The sequence below is a fragment of the Lutra lutra genome, chromosome 6 (genome assembly GCF_902655055.1).
Source record: "Lutra lutra chromosome 6, mLutLut1.2, whole genome shotgun sequence".
NCBI lineage: Eukaryota > Metazoa > Chordata > Mammalia > Carnivora > Mustelidae > Lutra > Lutra lutra.
In genome coordinates, this window is record NC_062283.1 from 146147091 (window position 1) to 146173823 (window position 26733).

Below are 26733 nucleotides of genomic sequence, written 5' to 3' on the forward strand. Positions count from 1 at the left end.
GGGAAAGAGAATTTCAAGCAGATGCTGTGCTCTCACCGAGCCCAACTCGAGGCTCAATCTCACAACCCTGAGATAATGACCTGAGCAGAAACCAAGAGTCAGATGCTTAACCAACTGAGCCATCCAGGCGCCCCTAAGATTTTATTTTCAAGTAATCTCTACCCGCAATGTGGGGCTCGAACTGATAACCCAGAGACTGAGTTGCACACTCTGCCAAGGGAGCTGCCCCAATTATTATTCAAATATTTAAGTTTCCGTATCTGTGGCTGACTCTAATCTCTATATGGGGTCTTAGGCAACCCTAGGGGATTGTTAAAGCTTTTGGATAATATCATGAAAATTCATTAATATTTATTAATGCATTAACCCCTTGTGGGTCCAACACTGCCCTGAGGGCTAGAGAGGAGACAAGGCAAGGTCTGTCTCTGGAAGGGTGGGCTATACTGTGGGGTGTGTCTAGAAGAAAACACCCAAACCGGAGGCTGAAAAGTGAAGGGGTGGGGGAGGGGTGGGTATTAAGGTCCTAGACAGCTCTGAGAAAGTCTGAGCTTTGCCGGGTAAGAGGAAGTCATAAAGGGCTTGAAATACGAGTGGTCCGGCTTGCTCCATGTACCCGCTTTTTGCAGATTTCTCCAAACTGTTACCTGGAGGAAATCCTTTTGTCTGTGGGATTAAGACACTCCGACCTCCTCACACATCAGCGCTGGAGCTGATCTGCCAGCATGATTATAAGGCAAGTGGTGCCAACCCCACAGGAAGGCACGGAGAAGTGTTTGCCCAGAGGAGAACCCAGTTAACCCCTAATGAATGGATGATCACTGGCGCCCGGTCAAAATGGAGAGGCGCTTTCGAAGCCACCAGAGCAGAAGCACACAGAGAACCGCCTGCAGGCCTGCAGCTGTCAGGATTAGTAGCCACATTCTCGCCAGTGGGATTTGAGTCCTGGGTTGAACGTGGGGTATTACTGTCACCCCCACTTTCCAATGACTCGAAAAACACTGGGTTCAAAAAAACCCATCCCCGGGCCCCAAAACAAAACACCAAGATAAACTACAAGGCGAGCGTTCGGATAAAGGCCTGGTGGGGGGGGGGGGGGCGGGGCCCGCGGGTCCGCCCACTGCTTCGGTCCGCACCCAGTCCACCTCATCCCCGAACGCCCCGCCGTCGCGCCTGCGCACTAGCGCCCGCGGAGACGGAGGCGGGGCGGCCTGCGGCTCCGCCCCCCGGCGCGGCCTGTGAGCCGCCGAGCAAGGCTTTGCCTCCGTCGCCCACAACTGCAGGCGGGCAGCAGCTCGAGAAGTGGTCGTGCGGCAGGATGAGTGCAAGCTCTGATCCCGTGGTCATCGTCTCGGCGGCGCGGACCGCCATAGGTAAGTGGCCGGCGTTGGCTCAGCCGCGAGGACCCCGGAACCTCTGGGACCTCCCGGAACCCGCACTCCGCGCCTTCTCGGGCCGGCCGGCCGACAGTCCCACCCGTCCTCGCCCGCGGTGCCCACTCCGCCTCGCGTGCTCTGATTCAGTCCGCGGGTAGAACCACCGTGCCGCCCTGCTCTCCCATTGGCTGGCGAAGGGAGGTGCTCTCTTTCGAGTCCTCTGGTTGGCCAGCTCCTGGAGGAACCATGTCAGCCCTATGGCCGCAAGGGCGGGGTCGCTGGTGGTCCGAGCAGGGCCGCGCAGCTGAATGGAGGATTCCTGAGAATTGCCTCCCGGTGCTTAGTGCGGCAGAGATACCAAAGCCTTGGGCGCGCGGGACTGTCGAGCCCTTTTGTTAGGGAAGTGTGGGCCGACCCGGTCTGCTGGCGCTTAGGAGATGGATGCGAGGGTTTCCCCGCGGGTCCGCTCCGTACCCAGAAGAGCGGCCTGGGCGCCCTCGTCGTGCCCGCCTTCCCTTCTGCCCTAGGTTCCTTCAATGGTGCCTTAGCCGCTGTCCCTGTCCGTGACCTGGGCTCAGCTGTCATCAAAGAAGTCCTGAAGAGGGCCGCTGTGGCTCCCGAAGAGGTGTCAGAGGTCATATTCGGACACGTTTTGGCAGCAGGTAACTCCTCGGAGGTCAGGTTCATTGGAAGCAGCCCGCCAACACCCCTCTCACACCTCCTGCTCCCGAAACTCAAGTGTTCAACTCCGGAGATCTGCTCCTGGAGTTACCTCTGTTGGAATTCTTCCTGTCGCTCCCCTGCCATGCCCCTGTCGATAGCTTCTGTCCAGCTTGATACCCTGCGACTTTCCTAGGCGTTTCCTGATGAGCCCAGGCTAGACCACCGCCCTCCACTGTCTTTTCATTCTTCCTTTTTTTTTTTTTTAAGAGTTTATTTATTTGACAGACAGATCACAAGTAGGCAGAGAGGCAGGTAGGGAGAGAGAGAGGGAAGCAGGCTCCCCGCGGAGCAGAGAGCCGGAGGATCATGACCTGAGCTGAAGGCAGAGGCTTTAACCCACTGAGCCACCCAGGCGCCCCTGCCTTTTCATTCTTTAGAACCAGGCCCATTGGAGAGTATACACAGCCCTCTATGTGCGCCTAAAGTGTCACACATTGAACAAAAGTGGATGAATTCCTCCTTTGTGACCTGCACTGTGCCAGGTGCTGGGAATAGGGCTCCAACAACACAGGTAAGGTTCGGGCCCTTAGGCCTGGTAAGGCTCACTTCCAGCTCCTCACAGGGCTGTCAGTCCCTGGATGGAGGCAGGTAAGTCACCAGAGTGCTCCAGTCTCACTTCCCACTGAGTTTCTAGATCCTTGACCACTGACAGTTCTTAGACAGTTATTAATAACTAGGTTCATGCGCAGGCAGCAGCATAAATTCTGATCCTCGTGGTAATTGGAAATGCCCACTTACGACCAACTTTTGTCCTTACCCTGTCTGAGACCTGGCCCTTTTTTGCATATATTCATTTTATAGTTTTGTAGTTCTAATTCCTGATTCTCCTTTCTCATATTGTCTTGAGGGGCCATAAAGTTGGAGCCTACCACTTTCTCATGACTCTCAAGGGCTTTAAAATATGTAATATTCTCAGACTGGCTGTCTTCAGCCCACATCCTCCTTCCTTCTCAGACCCATGATTTAGACTTACTCAGATGCCATAGGGTCCATCATGCCGGATGGACCATTATCTCTTCCACATCTGTGCTCCCTAGTATCTCCACATAATTATAAAACAAATAATAGCTATGTTCATTGAGGGCCTGCTGAATGCTGGGCCTTTAAAGCACTTAGTGCTTTTCACTGCTTTACTGAGTCCTGTCAGTAAGTGCGTTGAATAGTATTATCTCCGTTTTGCAAATGAGTAAGTGAGCTTTTGAGGGGCACAGTTTGAAGTGCAGCTAGTATTTGAATCCTCATCTGTCCTACTCCCTAAGCCTAGGTACACTCCACAATCTTGTTGAAAGATCACTGGAGGAACATTTCCTCCTCCTTATGATATTAATAACTTCCTTGTAGAAAAGAAAGCTTGTATCCATAAGCACAGACTAATCCGTATTCAGGGGCTAGACTGGCAGGTATAGAACGAACACGGGCCTTTTTCTGTCTGGTTGGGAGTGTGGCTTGGTTCAGCTTGGCTGGGAAGTGATAGGAGCCCAGTTGCTAATCTTATATCTGTGCACTTTCATCTAAATATTTTCCCCTTCTGTTTGATTGCTGAGCTGTCTCTGTGTTCCCTCTGCCAGGTTGTGGGCAGAATCCGGTTCGACAAGCCAGTATGGGTGCAGGAATCCCTTACTCTGTTCCAGCATGGAGCTGCCAAATGGTCTGTGGGTCAGGCCTAAAAGCCGTGTGCCTTGCAGCACAGTCCATAGGGATAGGAGACTCCAGCATTGTGGTTGCAGGAGGCATGGAAAGTATGAGCAAGGTAAGGCCTCTGGAGAGATGGCTGTCACTGACCTCTTGCCAATAGACTCACGTCCGTGCCATAGCAGAGTAAACTGACACATAGCAGAGCTGAAACCAAACAGTAAACACAAAGAAAATGGATTCAACCTTGATCTCTATCTTGATGGTTTTATTTTTATATTTTTAAAGATTTTATTTACTTATTTGAGAGAGCGAGCAAGAGCATAAGCTGGGTTGGAGGCAGGGGAAGCAGAAGGAGAGGGAGGAGCAGGCTCCCCGCTGAGCAGGGGTCTGACACATCCATGGTTATACAGTCACATAGTCACAACAGCTCTTAGAGGGTAGGAGGTATCATTCCCAGTTTACAGATCAGGAAACTGAGGCCCAGATCCAGAATTCGAATTCAGATCTTCTGACTCCAAGTGTTTCCTTTCTATTATAGCTGCTATTGAATTGGTAGGAGTTAAAAAGATCCCCACCTAGAAATCCCTTTCCATTAGTTAGTTAGGCCACCTGATGATTCTCACTATAGGCATTATGTCTTTTATCAGAGGAAGTTACACACTGTTAGCGTCATTTATGCCTTTAGATGAGCTCCTCATTTAACAGATAACTAGTTGCCTCTTTGGAAAGAATAAATGAGGTTTTTAAGGAAATCAGAATGGAGAGATTTGGTGATAAATGGAAATAGGGTAGGAGAGTAACAGCTTTTCAGGGGTAGAAATGATAGAGTAGTCTGCTGATTCCAGGGGTCTCCAGGCCCCAGACCTGGGTGGGGCAGAGGATGGGCCAGAACTGGGGAGAAGGGTCACAGGGGGGTCTAGGTAAAGACTGAGTAGCCACTGGGTAGTTTTGAGTGGGATCACAAGGACAGAGCTAGTGACAGACAATCCCGAATCCATTTGTATTTCTTGTGTCCAGGCTCCTCACTTGATTCATCTGAGGGCAGGAGTCAAGATGGGGGAAATGCCCCTGACAGACAGCATCCTCTGTGATGGGCTTACCGATGCATTCCACAACTATCACATGGGCATGACAGGTAAGGCACCCATGGCCGAAAACACACTGAGTGCGGACAGGTTTCCAGAAGGTCCTATAACCACTGGCTTTGCAGGTGTTCTCTTCTTGAAGGGCAGAGACTGTGTCCTGATCATTCTGTCTTTCTCTCATATGGAATGTAGAACTCAAGCACAGAAGGGACACTTCATTTTAGACTTGAAGAAACAAGCCCTGAGATGTTACGTGCCCTTGCGTAAATGTATGTGGCAATGGCTCTGGGTCTAGGAGCAGTAGAAATCAGGTGAAAGTCCCATGAGAAAGTGGGGGAAAGAGCAAGAATCAAAGGAGAGGGAACAGTGTGTGTCAGGCTGAGGCAGGGCAGCATGGAGCCGTGGGGAGCAGTGAGAAAAATGGGCATCTTGGCCACCGCGAGCGAGAGTGGCAGCAGGGGTGGCAGGAGAGTGTTGCCACACACCAGCAGCCTCTGTGGACGCCGTGCCGGGATCTTCCTGGTTGTCGAGTCCAGGCCAGAGGTTCTCAAAGTGGGACACGACAGCCGACAGTCTCGATGTCACCTGAGGCTGTCACTGAAAATCCAGCTCCCGAGCCCTTTCTGAGGTGTTCCGGGCTGAATTATGACCTTTGGAAAGTCCTGTGTTGAAGCCCAAACCCCAAGACCTCAGAACATGACTGAATTTGGAGTTAGGGCCTTTTTTTTTTTTTTTTTAAAAGATTTTATTTATTTATTTGACAGAGAGAAATCACAAGTAGGCAGAGAGGCAGGCAGAGAGAGAGGAGGAAGCAGGCTCCCCGCTGAGCAGAAAGCCCGACGCGGGGCTCGAACCCAGGACCTGGGATCATGACCTGAGCCGAAGGCAGCGGCCTAACCCACTGAGCCACCCAGGCACCCCAAGTTAGGGCCTTTTAAGGAGTAATTAAGTTAAAGTGAGGCCTTTACCGTGGCCTCTAATGCCGTCTAACTGGCAGCCTTGTAAGAAGAGGACAGAATACAAGAGATGTGAGCTTGGGAGAAAGACCATGTGCGGACACAGCGATGAGGCAGCCGGGAGGAGTGAGGCCTCAGGAGGAAACAGACCTGCTCACCGGGGACTTCTATTCTCCACAATATGAGAAAATAAGTTTCTGTTGCTTAAAAAAAAAAAAAGGCCTCAGGCTGCCATGATGTAGTAATTAGTAAAGACTAGACTCCCTAATACAGACGAATATACAACTGGCCAAAATCTTTCAAGCTACTGCTTTCAAATGTCGACCACCAACAATCACGTAAGACTGAGATTCCTTTTTTTTAAAACCCTGCTGGGGCCCTTATTCACGAGGACCTTCAAGAGCCCTCCATATTCCCACTCAAGGCTCAGCCCGCAGCACCCCGCAGCTCACACTCCTGCAGGCGCCTGGTGGGGGGTGTCTGGAACAATCCAAATTAACAACCACCCCCCACCCCCATTCTCTCTGGCTTTAGACAAAGTCTGTCACTCCTGGGAAGATCCAGCATGTTCTCCACAGTGGTGTAGGCATCGCCAGTGGCTTGGCCTCAGGGGCAGGTTGCAGGGGACGGTTTCACTGGCTCCTCCCCCATCTCTTGCTGGTACCTCCTCTGCTCCTGGGGCGCTTGTTCTAACAGGGGTAGATGCATTCCTTCCACACAAACCGGTACCCAGGCCTTCCCCATGGAGCCCCCATCTGATGCCTGTCCACTCATTCCTCCTATCAGCCTTGGGAAACCCTCCCTTCTAGATTTATATGGAGGAGTGTGTTATGTTGTTCCTCCACTTCTGGTGTTCTAGCTCCCCAAGGACAAGGTACAGGGAGTCCACCTGGAACGGCTCTGCCAACTTGGTGCGGACCAGGATCTTGTGCTTCGGGTCCGTGCTGAGGCCTCAGAATCACTTGGGATTGAGTCATGTCAGAGCCACAGTCTGCCGAATGTTCTCAGTGTGCCCATGTCTGGATCTTGGCCCACGGGACGTAATAGACCCCAGGTTTGGGCAGGATCTGAAATAGTTGAGAGGGATGTTGGAAGATTCCTAATGGGGCATTGTCACCTCAGGTTCCCTCTTTCTGCCCCACAGGATCCTGTGATGAGGAAGGGGCGGGTTAACAGAGCACCTTGCTTTCCCCTACCCAGGGCAATTTCTTGCTGTTCTTCTGGGGTCCTCTCCCCAGGGGACCACTCTAGAGCTCCCCTGAGTGAGAATGGGGGTTTTACCCATGCCAGCCCCACCTCTACCTCAAATGCAGTCAGTCGTAAGACAGATTCTTCTTCTTCTTCTTCTTTGCCTTCTTCTTCTTCTTCTTCGTCTTCTTCGTCGTCGTCTTCTTCTTCTTCTTCTTCTTCTTCTTCTTCTTCTTCTTCATCTTCTTTTTTTTCTAATAGGCTCCACACCCAGCATGGAGCCCAAGGTGGGGCTTAAACTCTTGACCCTGAGATCAAGACCTGAGCTGAGATCAAGAGTTGGATGCTTAACCGACCAGGTGCCTCGAGATTCTTGAAAGAAGGGAAAACCCCACTGTCACTGAGTTTCTACCTGGGGGGGATAGTGGCCACTGAACTGGGGAGGCAGAGATCAGAGTTTGGAGCTACTGAGATGCCTGGAGTCTGTGGGGCAGAGTACTGGACAGAAGGCAGCTAGGAAAGGAGCTCCGGAAATCTCCATAAGGGTCCCCTCAACTCTTGGGTCAAATACTCAGCTGTAGAGGACAGCACCCTACAAGGTCTAGTAGAAACAGCTGTAGAGAGTTGTGAATTGATTACTTGGAGACCTAGGAGTTCTGACCATGCAGAGTAGAAACTTTACTGAACCCACTGGACACTCTACTGACATCTCAAAGAACCCACAGTTTAGTGGCAGGGGCACTCTAGCCCCAGAGTAAGGATGATGCTAGACCCAAACTAATAAGCTTAAAAAATAAGCTTCGAAAGGATCCAGATGATCTGCTAGTAAGTTACTGGGAACGAAATTCAATATACTTGCTAAGGATAACAAAATCCAGATGTTCAACAGTATCTGCATACCTAATACACTTCAGTATAGCAACTGTAATGTCCAGCATGCAATAAGAAATTTCTAGACATTTACACAAGTAGGAAAATGTCGCCTATAAACAGGAGAAAAAAAATGGTCAATGGAAACTGATCCCTGCAATTACAAATACCGGAATCAGCAGACAAGGTGCTGTTTACCTGTGCTTAAGCATATAAAGGAAGACATAGGGGAAATCTCAGCAGTAAAAGGGGAACCAGGTGAAAATTAGAACTGCAAAGCCCACAATCTGAGATGAGAATCCCACTGGATGGCCCTCAGGGGAGACTGGAGGCAGAAGACAGTCTCAGTTGATCTACAGATAGAGTAGGTCTTACAACCTGAAGAACATAGGGATCAAAGATGGAAAAAAAATCGAGCCTCAGTGACCTCTGAAGCAAAATACACACACGGAATGGGAGTCTCGGAAGAAAGAGATAGGAAACAGAAAAAATATGGAAGAAATAACAGCTGAAAATGTCCAAATTTTGTGAAAAACATAGTTCAAGCACCAAGTCCTGGAAGAAAATCAGCAGCCCTGGGGTGGTCTCATACATCGAGGCATAAAGTGGTCCAACTACTTTGGAAAAGATTGGACAGTTTCTTTGCCAAAGACCCATGAAAACATGATCACTGAAAGCTTTGCACGAGCAAAGCAGTTTTATTCATTAGAGCCAAGACCTAGAAATGGCTCAGGGAATCCATCAGCAGGAGAATGTGTAACAAATAGTTCTGTATTCTTACCACAGAATACCACTCTGCAAGAGAAAGGAACAGACTTTAAGTGATCAACTTAATGGTATGAGTAAATATGATAAACAGAATGCTGAGCAAAAGACACTAAGTTGCACTTATAATTTATGCTGAAAGAAATCAAAACATTTGTTTTAAGGAGGGCGAGATAGGTAAGGGGCATATGAGAACTTCCTGGGTGATGGAAATATTACATATGTGGGATATGTGGTTGCGTGCATTTGTCAGAACTCATTGAATTATACACTTCAGGTTTTTGTTTTTCACTCTGTATAGGTTTTACTTAAAAAAAGAAAAAAACTGTAAACAAGTACTGAGCTCTAGTTATGTTTGCTTTTCCCAGTGTTGTGGGACAGCTCATTCGGAAACTACCTTGTGTGTATTATAGATTCAAGCAGATGAGTGAATATATTGAGGCTAATGGGAGCCAGGTTTCTCACTACTATAGAAGGGAGTTCAAGTACGGCAAGTGGGAAGCGTGCCCTTGTGGCGTGAGAATGTAAGCCGAGACATCATTGTGAATGTGTGTGAACAGTCCTGAATTACATGTATAGAATTCCCTGCTAAACAGGCATGGAAATGGTGACATGCCAGGCATAGTGAGCAGTCCTAACACCCAGATCTTTGTCTCTAAATACTTTCTCCACTAAAGGAAACTAAGGTTCCTTTGAGAAGTGGTTCATTCCAGGGTGGGACAAAATAAGTCTCTTCCCTAGCATGGCCTGTGGCGGTGGCAGCCATCTCCCGCTTGGCATCTTGGCTGCCCTCAGACCTCAGGTCATTAAAAAGAGGCCCAAGACGGGGGCTTGGGTGGCTCAGTCTGTGAAGCATCTGTCCTCGGCTTAATCATGATTCCAGAGTCCTGGGATCGAGCCCCATGTCTGGCTTCCTTCTCAGAGGGGAGTCTGCTTCTCCCTCTATCCCTCACCCCGCTCATGTTCTGGCTCTCTCTTTCTCAAGTAAATAAATAAAATCATTAAAATTGAAAAAAAAAAAGAAATGACCAAGAAGTTCACTGGGCACCAGTCAGACCAATATGTCAAAGTTAAGTGCAGCAAGTAGAAACCCAGAGGCACTGACAGTAGGGCACACAGAATGTTCAGGGACCAGATCTTGACGCCCAGCTCTGGTTCCAGAAGTAGCCGGAAGACAAAGCCCGTGCTGCCCAGTGGCTCCCGGAAGTTCCTCGTCCAGTAATGACAGTAATGGGTTATATGATTTGTTAAATGAAGTGAAAATACTTGAATCCATACTAATGTCAAGATGATAAATGGAGAGAGGGAAAAGCTCTTTATAGTAGATGCCAGAACAGAGGAAGGCTGGAGTTGGAAAATCGTGAATGCGAAGAGAAGCGGGTAAAATTGGGTGAGGAAGACATTTCTTTGTAGTGTCAAAATAACTTCCCCTGACTTTCTGATTAATTATAAATGGAGGGTCACCTGGGTGGCTCAGTCAGTTATGCATCTGCCTTCTGCTCAGGTCATGATCTCAGGGTCTTGGGATTGAGCCCCACATCTGGCTCCCTGCTCGGCTCAGCAGGGACTCTGCTTCTGCCTTTCCCTCTGCCCCTCCCTTGTTTGTGCTCTCTCTCTTGCTTGCTTTCTCTCAAATAAAATCTTTAAAAAAATTATAAATGGAAAAGTAGTAACTTTACAGTGTAGAGAGACTTTAATCAAGTGGTCAAAGCTTGCACCAACCACCTGAGATAAACCAGTGAGGTTCATCGAGATGGTCAGGTCAGTGGGATACCTGCTTTTCTGCAAAACCTTAATCTAATCTTGAGGAGACCTCAAACGTAAATTGGAGACGTTTGATAAAAGAACTGGTCCCTTCAAGAGTATCAAGGTAAAGAAACACAAAGGTAGTATGAGGAGCTGTTCTCAGTAAAAGGCACTGATGAGACTGGCAGTGAAGATCCTGGTATGAACATACGAATGAGCCACAAAGGACATCACTGGGACACCAGGTGAAGCTTGACGATGGACCAAAGATTAAATAATAGGATTGTGTAAGTGTTAAATTTCCTGATTTTGAGAGCTGTGCTCATGTAAGAAAATGGCCGTTCGGGGGAAAGATACAGTGAAATTAAAAATTGAGGGATAAAGAGCCATGATTATAACTTTTTCTCAGATGGTTCAGAGAGAGAATGATGAAGTGAATGGGGCAAAACCACAAACAGTTGGTGAATCTGCATAAAGGAAATTTCCCAAAGTTTATAGTTCCGTAGGAAAAGAGAAGGCAGGAAGGAAGCAAAGAAAGCAAATGACTTCTTAAGAGTCCCTGCAGCCTTCCCAAATTCATCGCCAGTGGGAGGCCAGAACCATCTCAGACTGTCATTGGGCCTGCTTGGGGCGCGGCGGGGCGGGGGGGGGGCAGTGCTGGGTTACAGGTGAAAAACTTGAGCTTCTAAAAGCCAGTTCCTGAAAATGCTTATCTTTTGCTTTATTATTACTATTTTCTTTCAAAGCTGAAAATGTAGCCAAAAAATGGCAAGTGAGCAGAGAAGATCAGGACAAGTATGCAGTTGTGTCCCAGAACAGGACAGAGAGTGCACAGAAAGCTGGCTATTTTGACAAAGAGATTGTACCAGTTTTTGTATCTTCTAGAAAAGGTGAGTATATAGAATACAATGGTTTGAACATTGGTGTACCTATTTATAGATAAGAATGATCCAAAAAATAATATACAGGAATGTTTATACATCATGTCTTAGGTCTTTCAGGTTGCAAAGAAAAGGTTGATCTTGGGTACATCTGAAAATGGCGGGCTGGGGGCCATGTTTATCGGGTGCTGGAGGGTGAGAACATGGGGCACTGTGTTGGCTCTGAGCACTCCTGGTCCCAGAGTGTCCACACTGGTCTGTAGATAGAGCAGGTTTTGTGTGAGAAACTGGAGCATTGGCTTATCATTGTTAGGAGGCAACAGCTGACCTTTTGCCCCTACAGGCTAAATCTCCTCAGAATCGAACACCCACTACTTCCTATATATGTCTGCATACAATTCGTGTTTCTTGAGGGTGCATGTTTTTGGGTGCTTTGCTGTTATCTCATATGGAATGTTCCGGTCAAAGAGCTCTTACTGATCAACTGTTCTGTTACCAATAACTGCCACTGCTTACGTCCACCCTTATGAGATTGGCTTTGACGTTCCCTGATCCTGTCAGTTGTAACCAGCTAAGTCCTACACCCCACACCTTTATCACCTTTTGCACAAAGAACTGCCTTCCTCAGAAAGGGCTGTGGTTGTGGAAAACACAACACTCATGTATCTCATGAGGACAGTGCTTATAAAATCTGGGAACATGCACCTTTTATTATGTGTACTTTCCTGTTGGAATGAAAGTATTTTTTAGTAAACCTTCTTTCCAAATTTGAAGCCTCGTGTCTGAGGACTGCACCATTCCTGGCACACTCACTGCCATCTTGGTACTAATCTTGGTTAATTCATTTTCCTTTGCTCAGGTCTCACTGAGGTGAAAACAGATGAGTTTCCTCGCCATGGGAGCAACATAGAAGGCTTATCTAAGTTAAAGCCATACTTTCTTACAGATGGAACAGGAACAGTCACCCCAGCTAATGCTTCAGGTTTGAGTTCCCAAAGGGCAGTTGAGGGGATCCATCTTCTGCTAGGCCTACCAAATTGATGACTTTTTCATTTCATTTATTATTTATATGCAAATTATGCTAAGACCTTTAGTTGCTTGAAGGGAAGATGTAGTTTCTCTATATTTGATCATTACTAGCATCGCCCAATTTTTTTTTTTTTTAAGGTTTTATTTATTTGAGAGAGAGAGAGACAGAGATCACAAGCAGGCAGAGAGACAGGCAGAGAGAGAGGGGGAAGCAGGATCCCTGCTGAGCAGAGAACCTGATGCAGGGCTCGATCCCAGGACCCTGAGGTCAGGACCTGAGCTGAAGGCAGAGGCTTAACCCACTGAGCCACCCAGGGGCCCCTAGCATCGCCGTACTTTTGACTTAACTTATAAAGAATGGATTTGACTTCTCAACATCCGAACTAGACATATAGATGAAAAAGCAAATTAGGGAACCACAGAGTTTGATCTTGTCTCTCGATGCTTTTCCAAAACCAGAAACTCCCGATGCCTTATATGAGAGCGAGGCTATTTCTTTTTTTTTTTTTTTTTTTTTTTGAAGATTTTATTTGACAGAGAGAGAGACAGCAACAGAGGGAACACAAGCAGGGGGAGTGGGAGAGGGAGAAGCAGACTTCCTGCAGAGCAGTGAGCCTGATGCAGGGCTCAATCGCAGGACCCCAGGATGATGACCTTAGCTGAAGGCAGATGCTTACCCGACTGAGCCACCCAGGTCCCCTGAGCAAGGCTATTTCTTCTTTTTCTTTTCACTACTGTTCCCTCCCCCAGTCTTTCGATCTTTCCACTTTCCTCAGTTAAAATGTTCTGTGGTCAATTATGTCCTATTGCCAAACTTAGCATTTCTTTTTTTTTTTTTTTTAAAGATTTTATTTATTTATTTGACAGAGAGAGAGATCACAAGTAGACAGAGAGGCAGGCAGAGAGAGGGGAAGGGAAGCAGGCTCCCTGCTGAGCAGAGAGCCCGATGCGGGACTCGATCCCAGGACCCTGAGATCATGACCTGAGCCGAAGGCAGCGGCCTAACCCACTGAGCCACCCAGGCGCCCCAAACTTAGCATTTCTAATTACACTGGAAAATAGGAATTATGGGGGCGCCTGGGTAGCTCAGTCAGTTATGCACCTGCCTTCAGCTCAGGTCATGATCTGAGTCCCGGGATTGAGCCTCGTGTCAGGCTCCTTGCTCCACGGGGAGCCGGTGTCTTTTCGCTCCCCCGCTTGTGCATGTTTGCAGTCAAATAAAGTCTTAAAAAAAAAAAAAAGGCATTATGGCAACTGACTTTGTCAAGATTACGTATAAAGAATAATTGAACACGTGTCTTCAGGTGTTTGAGAAAGTAGGCACAGGTATAGAACTCAGTGAGCATTTCAAAAGCGAGGACGTTCGTATTTTACAGGAATAAATGATGGTGCTGCCGCTGTGGTGCTAATGAAGAAGTCGGAGGCCGCTAATCGAGGGCTCACACCGTTAGCACAGATCGTTTCCTGGTCACAAGTAGGCGTGGAGCCTTCCATTATGGGGACAGGACCGATTCCAGCGATAAAGCAAGCTGTGAGTTTAATTCTGAATGTTGGCACCAGTTCTGTTGGGAGAACGAACGTCTTTGGGACCAGAACACCACGCTGTAATTCACTTTTCAGTTACGCCTTCTCAAACCTTGGCTCAGATCCTCCACCCCAAAATGCCAAGGTTGAGCTTTTGTTTATTCCTCTCAGATTTCATTTTTTTCCCCCTTTTATGAAAGTTTCCCCATTAGTCTTCAATGAGCTTTTTCATGTTAGTTATATCTCTATTCTGCTTCCCTGCCACAAAGAACAGCCAAGAAGATTTGAATCTTGTTTTTTAGCGGAACCGATAAATCACATAGATCATCTCACCTACACTTAACGTGTTACTACTTCAAAACTTTGATTCAAGAGGGATGTTTTCTCTGTGTCTTAGAATGGTATCACTAGGTTCATGGAGGAACCCTTAAGAGATCCTCTGATGTCACATAGTGTATGTTCTAGTATCTACAAGGAGGCGGCCACGTGGGTGTTTAGGCCTCTATTCCATTAATCTTCCCCTTAGGTTGCAAAAGCAGGCTGGTCCCTGGAGGATGTGGACGTATTTGAGATCAACGAAGCTTTTGCTGCCCTCTCCGTGGCAATAACTAAAGAACTTGGATTAAACCCAGAGAAGGTAAACCCGAGTGAGCAGTCCGGTTAGCAGATGTGCGTTTGCAGTGCAAACCTCATTGTAAACAGCAAACCCCAAGCACACGTAGCTCTGTAGTGTGGCAGGCAGTGGCCATACTGTTACTGGGTGGACACTGGGAAGCTCCACTGGGACTTAGGAGTTCTTTTATTGCTTCCCAGGGCGAAACCCCTGGACTCTCTTCATTTATTTCTGTCGCAGAGCAGCCTTGACTTTTCTGAGCTAGTAATGTAGTCAGGGTGGACGTCACAGGGTATCAAGTTCCTAAGCAGTTAAAATGAAAGCGGAACTTGAAAGGATAGTTTACTGGTGTTAACGTTAAAAGGGAAAAGATAATTTAGGATTTTTACTCTATGTCCACAGAATAAACGGTATATATCTTTTTCCCCTTAGGTCAACATTCAAGGAGGGGCTATAGCCTTGGGCCATCCTCTTGGAGCATCCGGCTGTCGGATTCTTGTTACCCTGTTACACACGATGGAACGGAAGGGTGGACACCGTGGTGTTGCTGCCTTGTGCATTGGGGGTGGAATGGGCATAGCAATGTGTGTTCAGAGAGGATGAAATTACTTAACAATTAATCATGCCTAAACACAACTGGACCTTACCCTCCTTTTAAACTAGTACGGTACTAAATTACAGTATGTGAGATCATAGGACCAACCAAAGTGAGGATGGAAACCATCTTTCATGAGAACCCAAGCCTTGACAGTTTACTTTTTTTAATGTGTAATACTCAACAAGAGAATTGCATCCAACATTGTTATAAATAAAGGATAAAGCAGATTAGTCATCAAGGGCTCCCGAGTGAACGGCATCTTCGTAACCTCCATGCTTGTCATCTTTGCTCTCAGGGTGTAATTTGATGAGATCATCAATTCGAAGAATGGTAATTGCAGCTTCTGTTGCAAACTTCAAACTCTTCACTTTCACTATGGTTGGTTCGAACACCCCTGCTTGCTTGTTGTCTCGGGGTTTACCATTAACCAAATCAAGACCAATCCTGCAATTTAGAAAAAACTATTCAATGGCATCTTATATAACGTACACCTATCCCATTCCAGCTCTTTAAATCTGGCCACTCCACTCCAGTGTTCATCTTGGGAAATGTTGGGACCTTATGGTAGACCCCTGAAGACTACAGTAGCTGATTACCAATAATGAGAAGTACTGAAAGAGTTGTAGAAAGGTTAGAGGATAGTGAGGACACGGTTTCTAAACATCATTTAACATCTTAAACAGGGACTGCTTAAGAAGATTCAGATCACCCCAAAACAATCCCCCCTGCATCTGTGGGACCCTTATACAGGTAGAGGGATTACCCAGAGAAGCAGGAAGAGATCTGGGAGTCAGAGATGCTCATTAAAATACACCCATGCGAATATAATCACTAGCTATCAATCTTTCTGGAGTTTAAAGTTAACTACCACACAGGATACACAGATGACCATGAAAGAGACAAGGAAATTGTCTGCTTACCATTTTAGATTTTTGCGTTCTGGATTAACCTGAGCCTCATTGTGGAAAGCTCTTAACTTTGCAACCAGATCTGTGGAGTCCTGGGCGGCGTTAACTGCCAGTGTGTTCGGAATAACAAGAAGCGATCTGGCAAACTCCGCGATAGCAAGCTGTTCCCGAGACCCCTGGGAAGAAAGACAATGCACTGTCTTCACAAAACCCGCAGCAGCAGCGCAGGTCTCAAGGGCATAGTAACCAAATGCCAAAGATGGGGTCCCAGGCCCTTCTTAAAAAAACATGTTATTAGATGTTCTCACCATGCTGGTTGCGTAGTTCTCAAGGTATATGGAGAGGGCTGCTTCCACAGCGCCCCCACCTGGAACCACGGATTTTGACTCCAAAACTCTCTTCACCACACAAAGAGCATCATGTAAAGAGCGCTCCATCTCGTCACACATGAAATCGTTTGCCCCACGTAAGATAATTGATGCAGATGTGCGAGCCTTGGTGCTATTAAAAAAAAATAAGTTTTGTATCAGTATTTTTATAAAATAAATCTACCTACAAATTCACTGTAAGCACCTTAACTGAATCCTGCTCACAGTTCATTCAGACACAGAAGCAGTGTCTGGGCCGGGCAGAAGAGATGAAATGGTCACTCCACCTCCATTTACCACGGCCTAACATTGTTCTCTCCCATGCGTATAACCGCTCCTATCACTGCAAGACTAGAGCAGCAAATCAATGGGAAGGCCATCTACTTCTACTCATCAATAAAATCTGTACAGCTTCACAATTTAGAAAGCAGCTTACTTTTTGATCAAGATCAGCTCATCATCACAAATTCTCTCCTGTACCACCTCTTCTGCTTGCCCCAACATTGAAGCTTCAAAAGTTTCTTCTCCCTCCAAATTGGCCAGGGTTGACAGAACAGTTGCTATTAAAATAATGACAAAGATATGTAAGTACTGTTTTCCCATGAACGTTTTCATACCTGGTCTTAAATTCAGAAACATTTATGATAGAAGTAATACACAGATGCAAGTTTAAGGTTTACAGTTAGGCATCAGACAAACCACCGTCCTTTTATCCTGACAAGGAACTATGTCATTTTGAGGTAAAGAAATTCAGCAGAACTTTTCCAGTAACATGAAAAGTGACTTCATAAGATCTCTCTGTCACATGAAGCGTTAAGGGAGTAAAAAGTAAAAACTTGATGTTTTCTGAAGCTGCTTAGTGAGGACTTTCCAACGTAAAGACACACACTGATACTTATGGTAACGTGACACACCACAGCTGGAGCCAGCAGAGGCCCTACCTCCAGAAGCTTTAGCGATGCGTTTAAGGTCCCTTTTTAAAACTCTTCTAACTGCCATAGCGCCTGCCTCCACAAAATACTTCAGACACATGTCATCAATTCCACCGGTGGTTAGAATAACGTTGGCACCAGTAGCCAGGATCTTCTGGATCCGCTCCTTGGTGATATCGGATTCTCTACAGAGAAATGAGAACCCAAAGTCATCTTCTGTGTTTATCTAGTTCTAACTTCCATTACGTACTTCCCACAAAATAAATGCACATTAAATTACCTCATTCTTTCCCTTCTGTGGCCAAAATTTAAATCAATTTACAGAAAAGTTCAAAAAATTTAAAATTACCACTTGTGCCCTCCACCCCAATGGGAGTTCCTAACCAAAAACTGTGGTTAGAAAGGAAACAGTGGGGCGCCTGGGTGGCTCAGTGGGTTAAGCCACTGCCTTCGGCTCAGGTCATGATCTCAGGGTCCTGGGATCGAGCCCCGCATTGGGCTCTCTGCTCAGCGGGGAGCCTGCTTCCTCCTCTCTCTCTGCCTGCCTCTCTGCCTGTGATCTCTGTCAAATAAATGAATAAAAAAAAAAAAAGAAAGAAAGAAAGAAAGAAAGGAAACAGTGACCCTGTCTTTAGGGATCTGGCAGGTGAACACTCAGCCATGCTCTGGACAAGACGTACTACAATGGAATGCAGAGATGGTGAGAGGCCAAACTCTAGCCTGCAAGGTGACATGAGGAAAGCCCGAAGGCCCGGAGTTAAGAAGGGTGCAGCACTGAAAGGGCCAGTAGGACCAGAAAATGGAAAACCTTTTGTAGGGATGCTAGTATGTGGACTGCTAACAAGTATAGTATTTTTTAAAAAATTAATTAATTAATTTATTTATGTTTAAAGATTTTATTTATTTGACAGAGATCACAAGCAGGCAGAGAGGCAGGCAGAAAGAGAGAGAGAGAGAGAGGAGGAAGCAGGCTCCCCGCCGAGCATACAGCCCAATGTGGGACTCGATCCCAGGACCCCGGAACCACGACCTGAGCCGAAGGCAGAGGCCTTAACCCACTGAGCCACCCAGGCGCCCCAAGTTTAGTATTTTTAAATAAGAGTATTATCAAATCGGTGTCTTCAAAAGGGTCCCCTGACATCAGGGTGGAGACTGCACCGGAAAGATGGAGGAATGAGGCAAAGAGGAAGTAACCTGGAGATCAAAGACCATGTCTGATGAGAACAGATGGTCTGAACAGAAGTCTCGGTTTATGGCCGAGGTGATGGAGAGAGTCAGCCAATGACTCCTGGAGTAAAAATGGTTCAGATGACAGAGAATTCAGTTTTTGAAAGGAGCATCCTTCACGCGAGCTGCCAGGAGGCAGGCAGAACAGGACGGAAATCATTAAGCAAGCTATGAGAAAGGGAAACAGATCCCAAAGAGGCAAAATACCCATCACTGAAACCATCTCACTTACCATTCAAAGAATTTTTAAAGTAGAATGAATTCAAGATGACCTCAAATTAACCTCCCCGTGCATACAGAGCTAGATGCCACACTGCAGGCAGGAGCTGCGAAGCCAAGCACATCCTTGGGGCTCCGCCTCTGAAGCTTAAAGTCTGAGTCCTACAAACACACACAAAAACTGTGCAAGGCCCAGGAAGATCAAGTGGAGGAACTCACAGCAGAACGGAATTTAGACTGACGGAGAAAGAAAAGCTTTTTTGAGAGATGACCAGCTAAAGAGTAAGTAAAAAGTTAACCAGTCAAAACCAGTAGGGAGAGGGTAGGTACATCACAGTGCAGGGAAGAACATTGTTAAGGACCAGTGGGGGAAGAGTCTGGTGGATCCTAGTTCCAGGTGTGGCCAGACCACAGAGGAAAAAAAAAATTGAAGAAATTAAAAAATCTGTTCCAAGGCAATAGGAAACCTACAAAAAGCTCTGCCCTTGGAAGTGATGAGGTCATTGTAGCTGCTGTGTAGAAAAGTCTGGGAGAGGGGGCAAGAGTGGAAACCAGGTGGCCAGCTTGGCTGCCCCAACAACAGTGGGCAGGAGAATGGAAAGTAGATGAATTTGAGATTTAATTTGATGATAAAAATCAAGTGGTTTTAAGTGAGAGATTAGAAGAAAAAAGGCATGAGGTAAAAAAAGGAGTTAAGAATATTTCCTAGTTTTCTCCAAGGGTCCTCATCACTAAAGCGGCACTAGCAGATTTATGTTCAGTTTTAAACACCGACTCTGCGATGCATACAGTGTTCATAGGTGTTTGAAGCTCTGAGAAACAGATTTGAAGTTTCCAGCACAGACATAGTATCTGCAATCCTAGAAGTGACAGGGAGTTATCCCAGGGACAGCAGAGCAGAGCCCGGGGTTGCCCAGGCATACAAATACCGAGGGGGCAGTACCATAATGCCATGGCCGTCTCTTCAAGTGTTTCAAGAAGCTAGTGACTACTGTCACTAGCTTGATGATGGTCAAATGAAGACTCAAAGTGTCTAGTTTTCTAGAATTTTACTCTAGGGGCCAATAGTGACCTTAGCAAATGGTCCTCCACTGGAGAACAGATTAGAACTGAGAAGGAGATGAGAAATAAAATACCAGCAAACCATTTTTATGTAAAAAACTTGGGACATCCAGCAGTGAAGAGATGGGGAAGGCTAGAGAGTAAGTGGAGCAGGATGTGAGTAGGAGGCTTTTATCTCTGGTTAAGAGAGCTACAAAGTGGCTGCAAGTAGAATTTAGCAAAAGAATGAGAAATGAAATTCGTAACTGGAGATGCAGCTTGAGTACACTTACACTAGAGGGACTGGCCTTTGGTGAAGAAAGGATACTTTGTCTACTGGGAAGAAAAAAGTACATATGCAGATCTAAAGGAGAGAGCCACATCTTGGCAAAGATTTCTTGTAGGTTTGGGTCAGTTACTGTGTTTTTTAACAAAACCAACTAATCATTAAAATATGTGAACGACAGGGGTCCAGTGGAAGCAAGCAGTCAAACTGAACTCTAGCTCTCTAGCATGCTAACTGATCAGTAACTATGTAGCATCCCCGAGCTCCTGGCATACAGGAAGCATTCAATCAACACTACGCTGTTTATTTGAGAAATTTTGTTTGTGGATATATCTTTAGCGATATCTTCATGCATCAAATCAAAATTTTCATCGAAGTTATATCACCAAATCGATCTTAAAACACCAAGTCACCACCGCTTTCTAACTTTCCAGAGAAAGTTTGACTTTGGTAAAGATTAAGTTTTCGGGACACTTAGGTGGCTCAGTTGGTTAAATGTGTGCCTTCTTTGCCTCAGGTCATGATACTAGGGTCCTGGGATTGAGTTCCACGTTGGGCTGCTTGCTCAGCAGTGAGCCTGCTTTTCCCTCTGCCTCTCCCCTATACTCATTCCGCCCCCCCAAATAAATAAGTAAAAATTAATTTTTCAAGTCCTCCAAGACACCCACACTTAAATAATCCCATTGCCCTATCACCGTCCTCTGCTACCTGGCAGCTGGTTGATTACTTGCTGTTATCTAAAAGTGTAACATTCCTTGTTTTTTTTTTTTTTTTTAAAGATTGCAGAGGGAGGGGCAGAGGGACTTACAGACTCCCTGCTGAGCGCAGAGCCCATCATGGGGCTCCACCTCAGGACTGAGATCTCCACCCAAGTCCATGTCAGATGTGTAACTCACTGAGCCACCCAGGCGCCCCACTCCTTGTTTTTGTATACTTTTTTTTAACTGTCACCTGCTCTAATAGAAGTCTAATTTACAAACACCTCTTTCAAAGGTCAACATACCTCTGTCTAATCTGGTCCAGTTTCTCAGGGTCTGTAATAACCACCTGTACACCAAGCTTCATTTTTGTTTTCTGCAGGCTGAAGTCAAGGCAAGCAATTTTTGCATTGACTATTCTCTTGGTCATGCCTATAATTGAACACATTAAATTCCTTTATAAGAACTGTAACAATGTTACATTTTATAAAATACAACTATTCTTAAAGCATAATGAAAGTAATAAATATTAAATTATACCAACTCTAAAGTTAGATAAATTTACATTTTTATTACATTTAACCTTACAAATTTTTATGGCCTCTACCTTTCCTTAACTTGCATTTTTCCCAAGTTTTATGTGCTTACATTACACAAGCGACACTGAAAACCTGGATGTATACTTTCCTTTTCCCCTGGGCTTTCCTAAAGAACAGTAAGTGCTGGTCTTGGATAGATCACCTAAAGGATATATATAGTACACAGTCTATAAAAAACAAATTTTAGCCTATAGTATCAAATCCTAGGCCTTACCCTGGGATCCCACCACACAGTTGAGTGCATAGCCACTGATGAGCAGACTCTCCGTCTGACTTCTCCCATGGGCTTTCAGAATATTAACGGAATTGACTGGGTAGCGAGGCTGGCCTCTTACATCTGTGTATTTCACTGCCAGGACAGCATCTACTACCATATTGGCGAAGAAATCACCATTTCTAAGCCAAGAGTTAAGGAGAACAAGAGCATGGAATGGATAATGGGTGCACACAAAAATCAAGGGACTTCAAAGGCACTTCCTTTCAGCAATCTCATCAAAGAAACAAGCATTAACTATGTCTTCAAAATGCTGGAATAGTATTTATCATTGCTTGCAATTCGTATTACTGTGACACTTTATTATTATCTCTCCCCCTAGAAAAGCAAAGAAGGAAGCAAACAATTTCAATACAGTATCACTCAGCACAAAAACTAACCAAGATCTTACTTTTAAAAAAGCCTAAACTTAACTGAACAATCACAAGGATACATTCCAATGATTTTGGAAGACATCGATGTCTTAGCAGCATTGATCAGGCAATCTCTTCCAAGTTCATCTGTGTTAATAATTAGATTTTCACTGATGTATCGCACTGCCTCCCTGTTTGAAGTGTATGGGAGAAAACACTTATAAGTTCACTACTCAAACTTTTTTGTTTTATCACTGTGTCAAAATGTCTTAGGCACCCATTTTCTGTTTGGCCATTTCATATAGGAGGAGGACACAATAAATCCTCCCTCTTCAGATCATGGCAATTTTATCTATCCCATAAGCATAGCCAACAAAATCTATTATTGGGAGAAAATGTGGTAGTCAAATGGGAAAAAACAAAGAACAAAAAACAAACCACCAGCCCTACTTCTTACTTCAAATATTACTATTAAAACAGCACTTTTTCAAAATAAAATTTAGTCATTAACAAGATTTAAAGAACACTGCTTACAACTATAACATCGCATAATGTAAAATTTTCTCTGACTGCAAACAATCTTACTTGCAAGCAAGTCGATAGCCACTAATAACTGATGTGGGATGAATTTTCTGTTTGACCAGTTCATCTGCATTTTTAAGAAGTTCGGCTGCAATAATAACCTGTAGAGAAAATATTCATTGCTCTTGGTCTGACAGCATGTGAAATGCATATGTAAAAACTACACAAAAATCAGCTATTATCAACCAGAATGCTACTGATGGTGAATAACTGGTTATTGGGAATCTGGAAAAAAAAAAATTGTGCATTTGGTTTTGAGAGGGAGAGAGAATCTTAAGTAGGCTCCACGCCTAGCATGGAGCTGACATGGGCCTTGATCTGATAACCCTGAGATCATGACCTGGGTCAATTAACCGACTGTGCCACCCAGATGCCCTATACACGTACACAGTACTTTACATGCAAATGGCCAAAGGCTGATAGCCAGAAAAGTGTTCTTTTACAAACCAGTTCTGTGGACAACAGCAGAGAACTACACATCCACTACCTTTAAATATTAAGTGCTCAACAGAAACCAACTGAAGACTCTACTCCTCCTATAACCTATACTATTTTAGATTATTATTTGATTTTAAAAACCATCCTTTTATGTAGTGTATGTACACACACACACACACACACACACACACACACACACACACGAATATTACTCAGCCATCAAAAAGGGAAATCTTGGGGCACCTGGGTGGCTCAGTGGGTTAAGCCACTGTCTTCGGCTCAGATCATGATCTCAGGGTCCTGGAATCGAGTCCCGCATCGGGCTCTCTGCTCAGCAGGGAGCCTGCTTCCTCCTCTCTCTCTCTGCTTGCCTCTCTGTCTACTTGTGATCTCTCTCTGTCAAATAAATAAATAAAATCTTTAGGGGGGAAAAAAGAAAAAAAAAAAAAGGAAATCTTGGGGGGACCTGGGCAGCTCAGTGGATTAAAGCCCCTGCCTTCGGCTCAGGTCATGATCCCGGGGACCTGGGACTGAGCCCCCATCGGGCTCTCTGCTCAGCGGGGAGCCTGCTTCTCCCTCTTTGCCTACTTGTGATCTGTCAAATAAATAAAATAAAATCTTAAAAAAAAAAAAAAATTAAATCTTACCAAGGACAAGGACATGGATGGAATCAAAGGGTATTATGCTAAGTGAAATAGCTCAGTCAAAGACAATTATCATATGATTTCACTTATGTGGAATTTAAGAAACAAAACAGGATCACATGGGAAGGCAGGTTAAAACAAAATAAGATGACAAAAAGAGGGCGACAAACTATAAAAGACTCAATCTTAGGAAACTGAGGGTTGCTGGAGAGGAGGTGGTGGGTGGAAGGGGTAACTGGGTGATGGGCATTAAGGAGGGCACGTGATGTAATGAGCACTGGGTGTTATATCCAACTGATGAATCCCTGAACTCTACTTCTGAAACAAGTAATACACTATAGGTTAATTAACAGAATTCAAATAATCATTCTTCTAAAGACATTAACAAATCAAAACTCTGCTTCTGGGGAAATTATAATCACTTTATTTTTAATATTGTGAACAAATTACTTAGAAATTGTATCTGTCATTTCAGAAGAAGTAGATTCCGTTTTTTTCATGGTTTGGAGTTTAATCTAGAAATATAAAAATTTCCTCCACAAACTACTGCCTGTGTCTTTAAACCAAACTATTATTTGTTCCTTACCAAATAATAGTGTTTCTATACTACAAAACACACTACATCAGTTTGTTGGATGATCTGAGAAGTTTGTTATTGTTCACATTTACTTTCTTGCACTCCTGTTTTGAACTCACGAGATTGCCTATCAGCATTTGACATAAAAACATCTTTGGAAATAAAAAAAAAAGCCAATAATATTCTTCCCCTAGCTAGTTATAAAGAAAAGATTTTAAGTTATAAAGTTATAAAGTTATTTAAGTTATAAAGATAAGATATAAAGATAAAATAAGATAGGATTTCTGGGTTTCAGGTAGTGGCAGAAGAAAACAAAACTTTTTTTTTTTTTTCTTTTTAAGCGAGGGGCCTGAACACAGGACCCTGAGATCAAGAGACAGATACTTAACTTACTGAACCACCCAGGTGACACAGAAAAAGAACTTAAAAACAAAAACAAAAACACAAACCTCTGAAAAAAACAAAAACAAAAAAACACAATCCCTCTGTATGTGATATGTGAATATTTTTATAGCTGAAAAACTCATGAAATTTTTCTCCCTCCTAAGTATGGAGCTTATTTGTGACTCAGAAACAAATGACTTACTTATGGCTTCACTTTATCGAAGTTTAATTTTAGGAAAACCATCTACAGCCATCTACCAGGTGACAAACTACCTACCACTGAGGTGGTCCCATCTCCCACTTCTTTGTCTTGCAGATCAGCTAGTTCACAAAGAACTTTAGCGGCAGGATGTTCTACCTCCAATAACTTCAAGATGGTTGCACCGTCATTAGTAATAGTTACATCCTAAGAAATTTACAGGGAAGAAAAAAGACAACACAATCACCAGCAAACACAGCATCTCTTAAGTTAACAGATACCCATCAGAAACCCATTATCACCTTTACTACACCTTCCCGCACCAGCACTGCGATAAAAACAGAGAATTCACATAGCTCAATGTTTAAGCACTGTTATTTTCCTGTAAAGTAACAAACAGGCGTACTCACACCAATATCATCCACCAACATTTTATCCAAGCCAACTGGACCAAGAGAGCTTTTTACAATATTGGCAATGGAAGCTGCAGCCATAACTGTAGAAATGAGAAAAAAAAAAAGAAAATTAAATCCACTGCTCCAAATGACAGCCATTCCGGCTTAAAGTAAGTAAATGACACCCAACAGCCTCCGGATTTTCCAAATCTACAAATCTATCCTAATTACTTAAAATAAGATGGACAGACATCCATAACTTCCAGGTGCACACACTCTCAAGAGGTTCAACAACAACAAATGTCTTAATTCGTAACGTTTGTTAGGATAAACTCATCTTAAGTACCACTAAGGCTAACGTCCAACCGAAATTTCCTCATCCAACTTCACTGTAAAAACCTGTCAGCGATGGGTGGGATCAGAATGGGAACTGGACACGGAGCAGCCGGCATCTACTGCAGGTTCTAACCAGTGGTGTACAATGGGCAAGTCATCTGGATCGCGGCCATTCGCTCATCCGTAAAATGAGCACTTAGGACCAGTCTTTTCTGGGTAATGGTCCTAAAACGAGGCGCAAAGGTGGAGATACACGCTTCCGCTAGTTAGAATCGGAACCTAAGACCCGGACCAAAGGGGACACGAGGCGTGACCGGCACGTGTCACTGCGGGGAGCTGGCTCTCCAGGCCCGGGAGCGCTTTTCCAGTTCCAGGGCCTGGGCATCCACGGCTAGCCACGCGCAACGGGACAGATCCCCAAACCTGCAGGACTCTCGGGAATTCCTCGCCAGCGGGGAGAGGGCGCTGCCGCCCCGCCCCGAAGCTACGAGACCCGCGCGGTCGGACCCCGGGCCCTCTCCCGGGAGAGAAAGGGAAGGCGCGGCGCCGCGGCCGCGGCCCGAGCGGGGCGGGGCCCCGCACCGCCCTCGGCTCGTCCCCGCACCGCCGTGGGCTTGACCCACGCCTCGTTCGTCCTTACCGTTCTGGGAGCGGATCGCCTCCCCAGTGCTGCGGTCTCCGAACACCGACAAAGGCCCCTCCATCTTCGCGGCGGGGTACACGTCGAGTTTCACTCTCACCGCGGACAACCAGTGTCTTGGTCCCAAGGCCCGGTGGCGGCCACAACGGCGGCGGCGGCTAAGGCGTGGAACAGGCCCGAGCGAGGCCGCGGGGACTGCTGGGAACACCGCTCCCCCGGCCCGGCCGCGGGGCAGGGCGGGAAGGAAAGAAGAGGTCGGGGGGGGGGGGGGAAGCGAGCAGTGCTTAAGAGCAGGAAGTGAGGTGCCGAGAGAGGGCGGACTCAGCATTTTCGCCCAATTAGAGAATGAATAAGAAGGGCGCGAAGGCAGGAGAACGGAAGTCAAGGTCTTGCACTGGAGAAGGAAGGAGGTGCTCGGCTGAAGCTTCTCCTCCCCTCTTCCAGGCGCGGGTTGCGCGTGCGCCTTTGCACATTCTAGTGCCTTCTAGAAAAGGGGGACGGTAGGGCGGAGTTTGGAGTTGGGATGTGACGAGAGAGGGCGGGCTCTTCACGGGAAAGCTGGGCTTCTGAGTGAGTTCCGCGTGTTTGCTTTTAACGGTCTTCGGCGAGCACGTGGCGAGTCACGAGCTTGGTTCCTGCGCTCACGG

The 26733-nt window shown here is 45.7% G+C and overlaps 2 protein-coding genes, 1 long non-coding RNA gene and 2 other non-coding genes across 5 annotated transcripts; 1 reads left to right on the forward strand and 4 right to left on the reverse strand.

Annotated features, from left to right (window-relative positions):
• Nucleotides 1-1211: 1211 nt before the first annotated feature.
• Nucleotides 1212-15226, forward strand: ACAT2 (acetyl-CoA acetyltransferase 2). Its single transcript, XM_047732408.1, has 9 exons — nt 1212-1370; nt 1901-2035; nt 3665-3846; nt 4749-4866; nt 11088-11231; nt 12082-12204; nt 13628-13782; nt 14302-14412; nt 14821-15226. The coding sequence occupies exons 1-9, from the start codon at nt 1316-1318 to the stop codon at nt 14989-14991; spliced, it is 1194 nt and encodes a 397-aa protein (XP_047588364.1). The 5' UTR covers nt 1212-1315; the 3' UTR covers nt 14992-15226.
• Nucleotides 7216-7497, reverse strand: LOC125101879 (uncharacterized). Its single transcript, XR_007127963.1, has 2 exons — nt 7356-7497; nt 7216-7323 (listed from the first exon to the last, which is right to left on the reverse strand). It is a non-coding gene; the product is annotated as an uncharacterized LOC125101879 (long non-coding RNA).
• TCP1 (t-complex 1) lies at nt 15133-26326 on the reverse strand. Its single transcript, XM_047732404.1, has 12 exons — nt 26087-26326; nt 25126-25211; nt 24794-24922; nt 22477-22574; nt 21972-22082; nt 21479-21660; nt 20971-21097; nt 17204-17379; nt 16699-16822; nt 16203-16395; nt 15907-16070; nt 15133-15430 (listed from the first exon to the last, which is right to left on the reverse strand). Exons 1-12 carry the CDS (start codon nt 26148-26150, stop codon nt 15214-15216), a joined length of 1671 nt encoding a protein of 556 aa, XP_047588360.1. The 5' UTR covers nt 26151-26326; the 3' UTR covers nt 15133-15213.
• LOC125103440 (small nucleolar RNA SNORA20) lies at nt 16508-16637 on the reverse strand. Its single transcript, XR_007128426.1, has one exon. It is a non-coding gene; the product is annotated as a small nucleolar RNA SNORA20 (small nucleolar RNA).
• Nucleotides 22170-22307, reverse strand: LOC125103445 (small nucleolar RNA SNORA29). Its single transcript, XR_007128431.1, has one exon. It is a non-coding gene; the product is annotated as a small nucleolar RNA SNORA29 (small nucleolar RNA).
• Nucleotides 26327-26733: the final 407 nt, after the last annotated feature.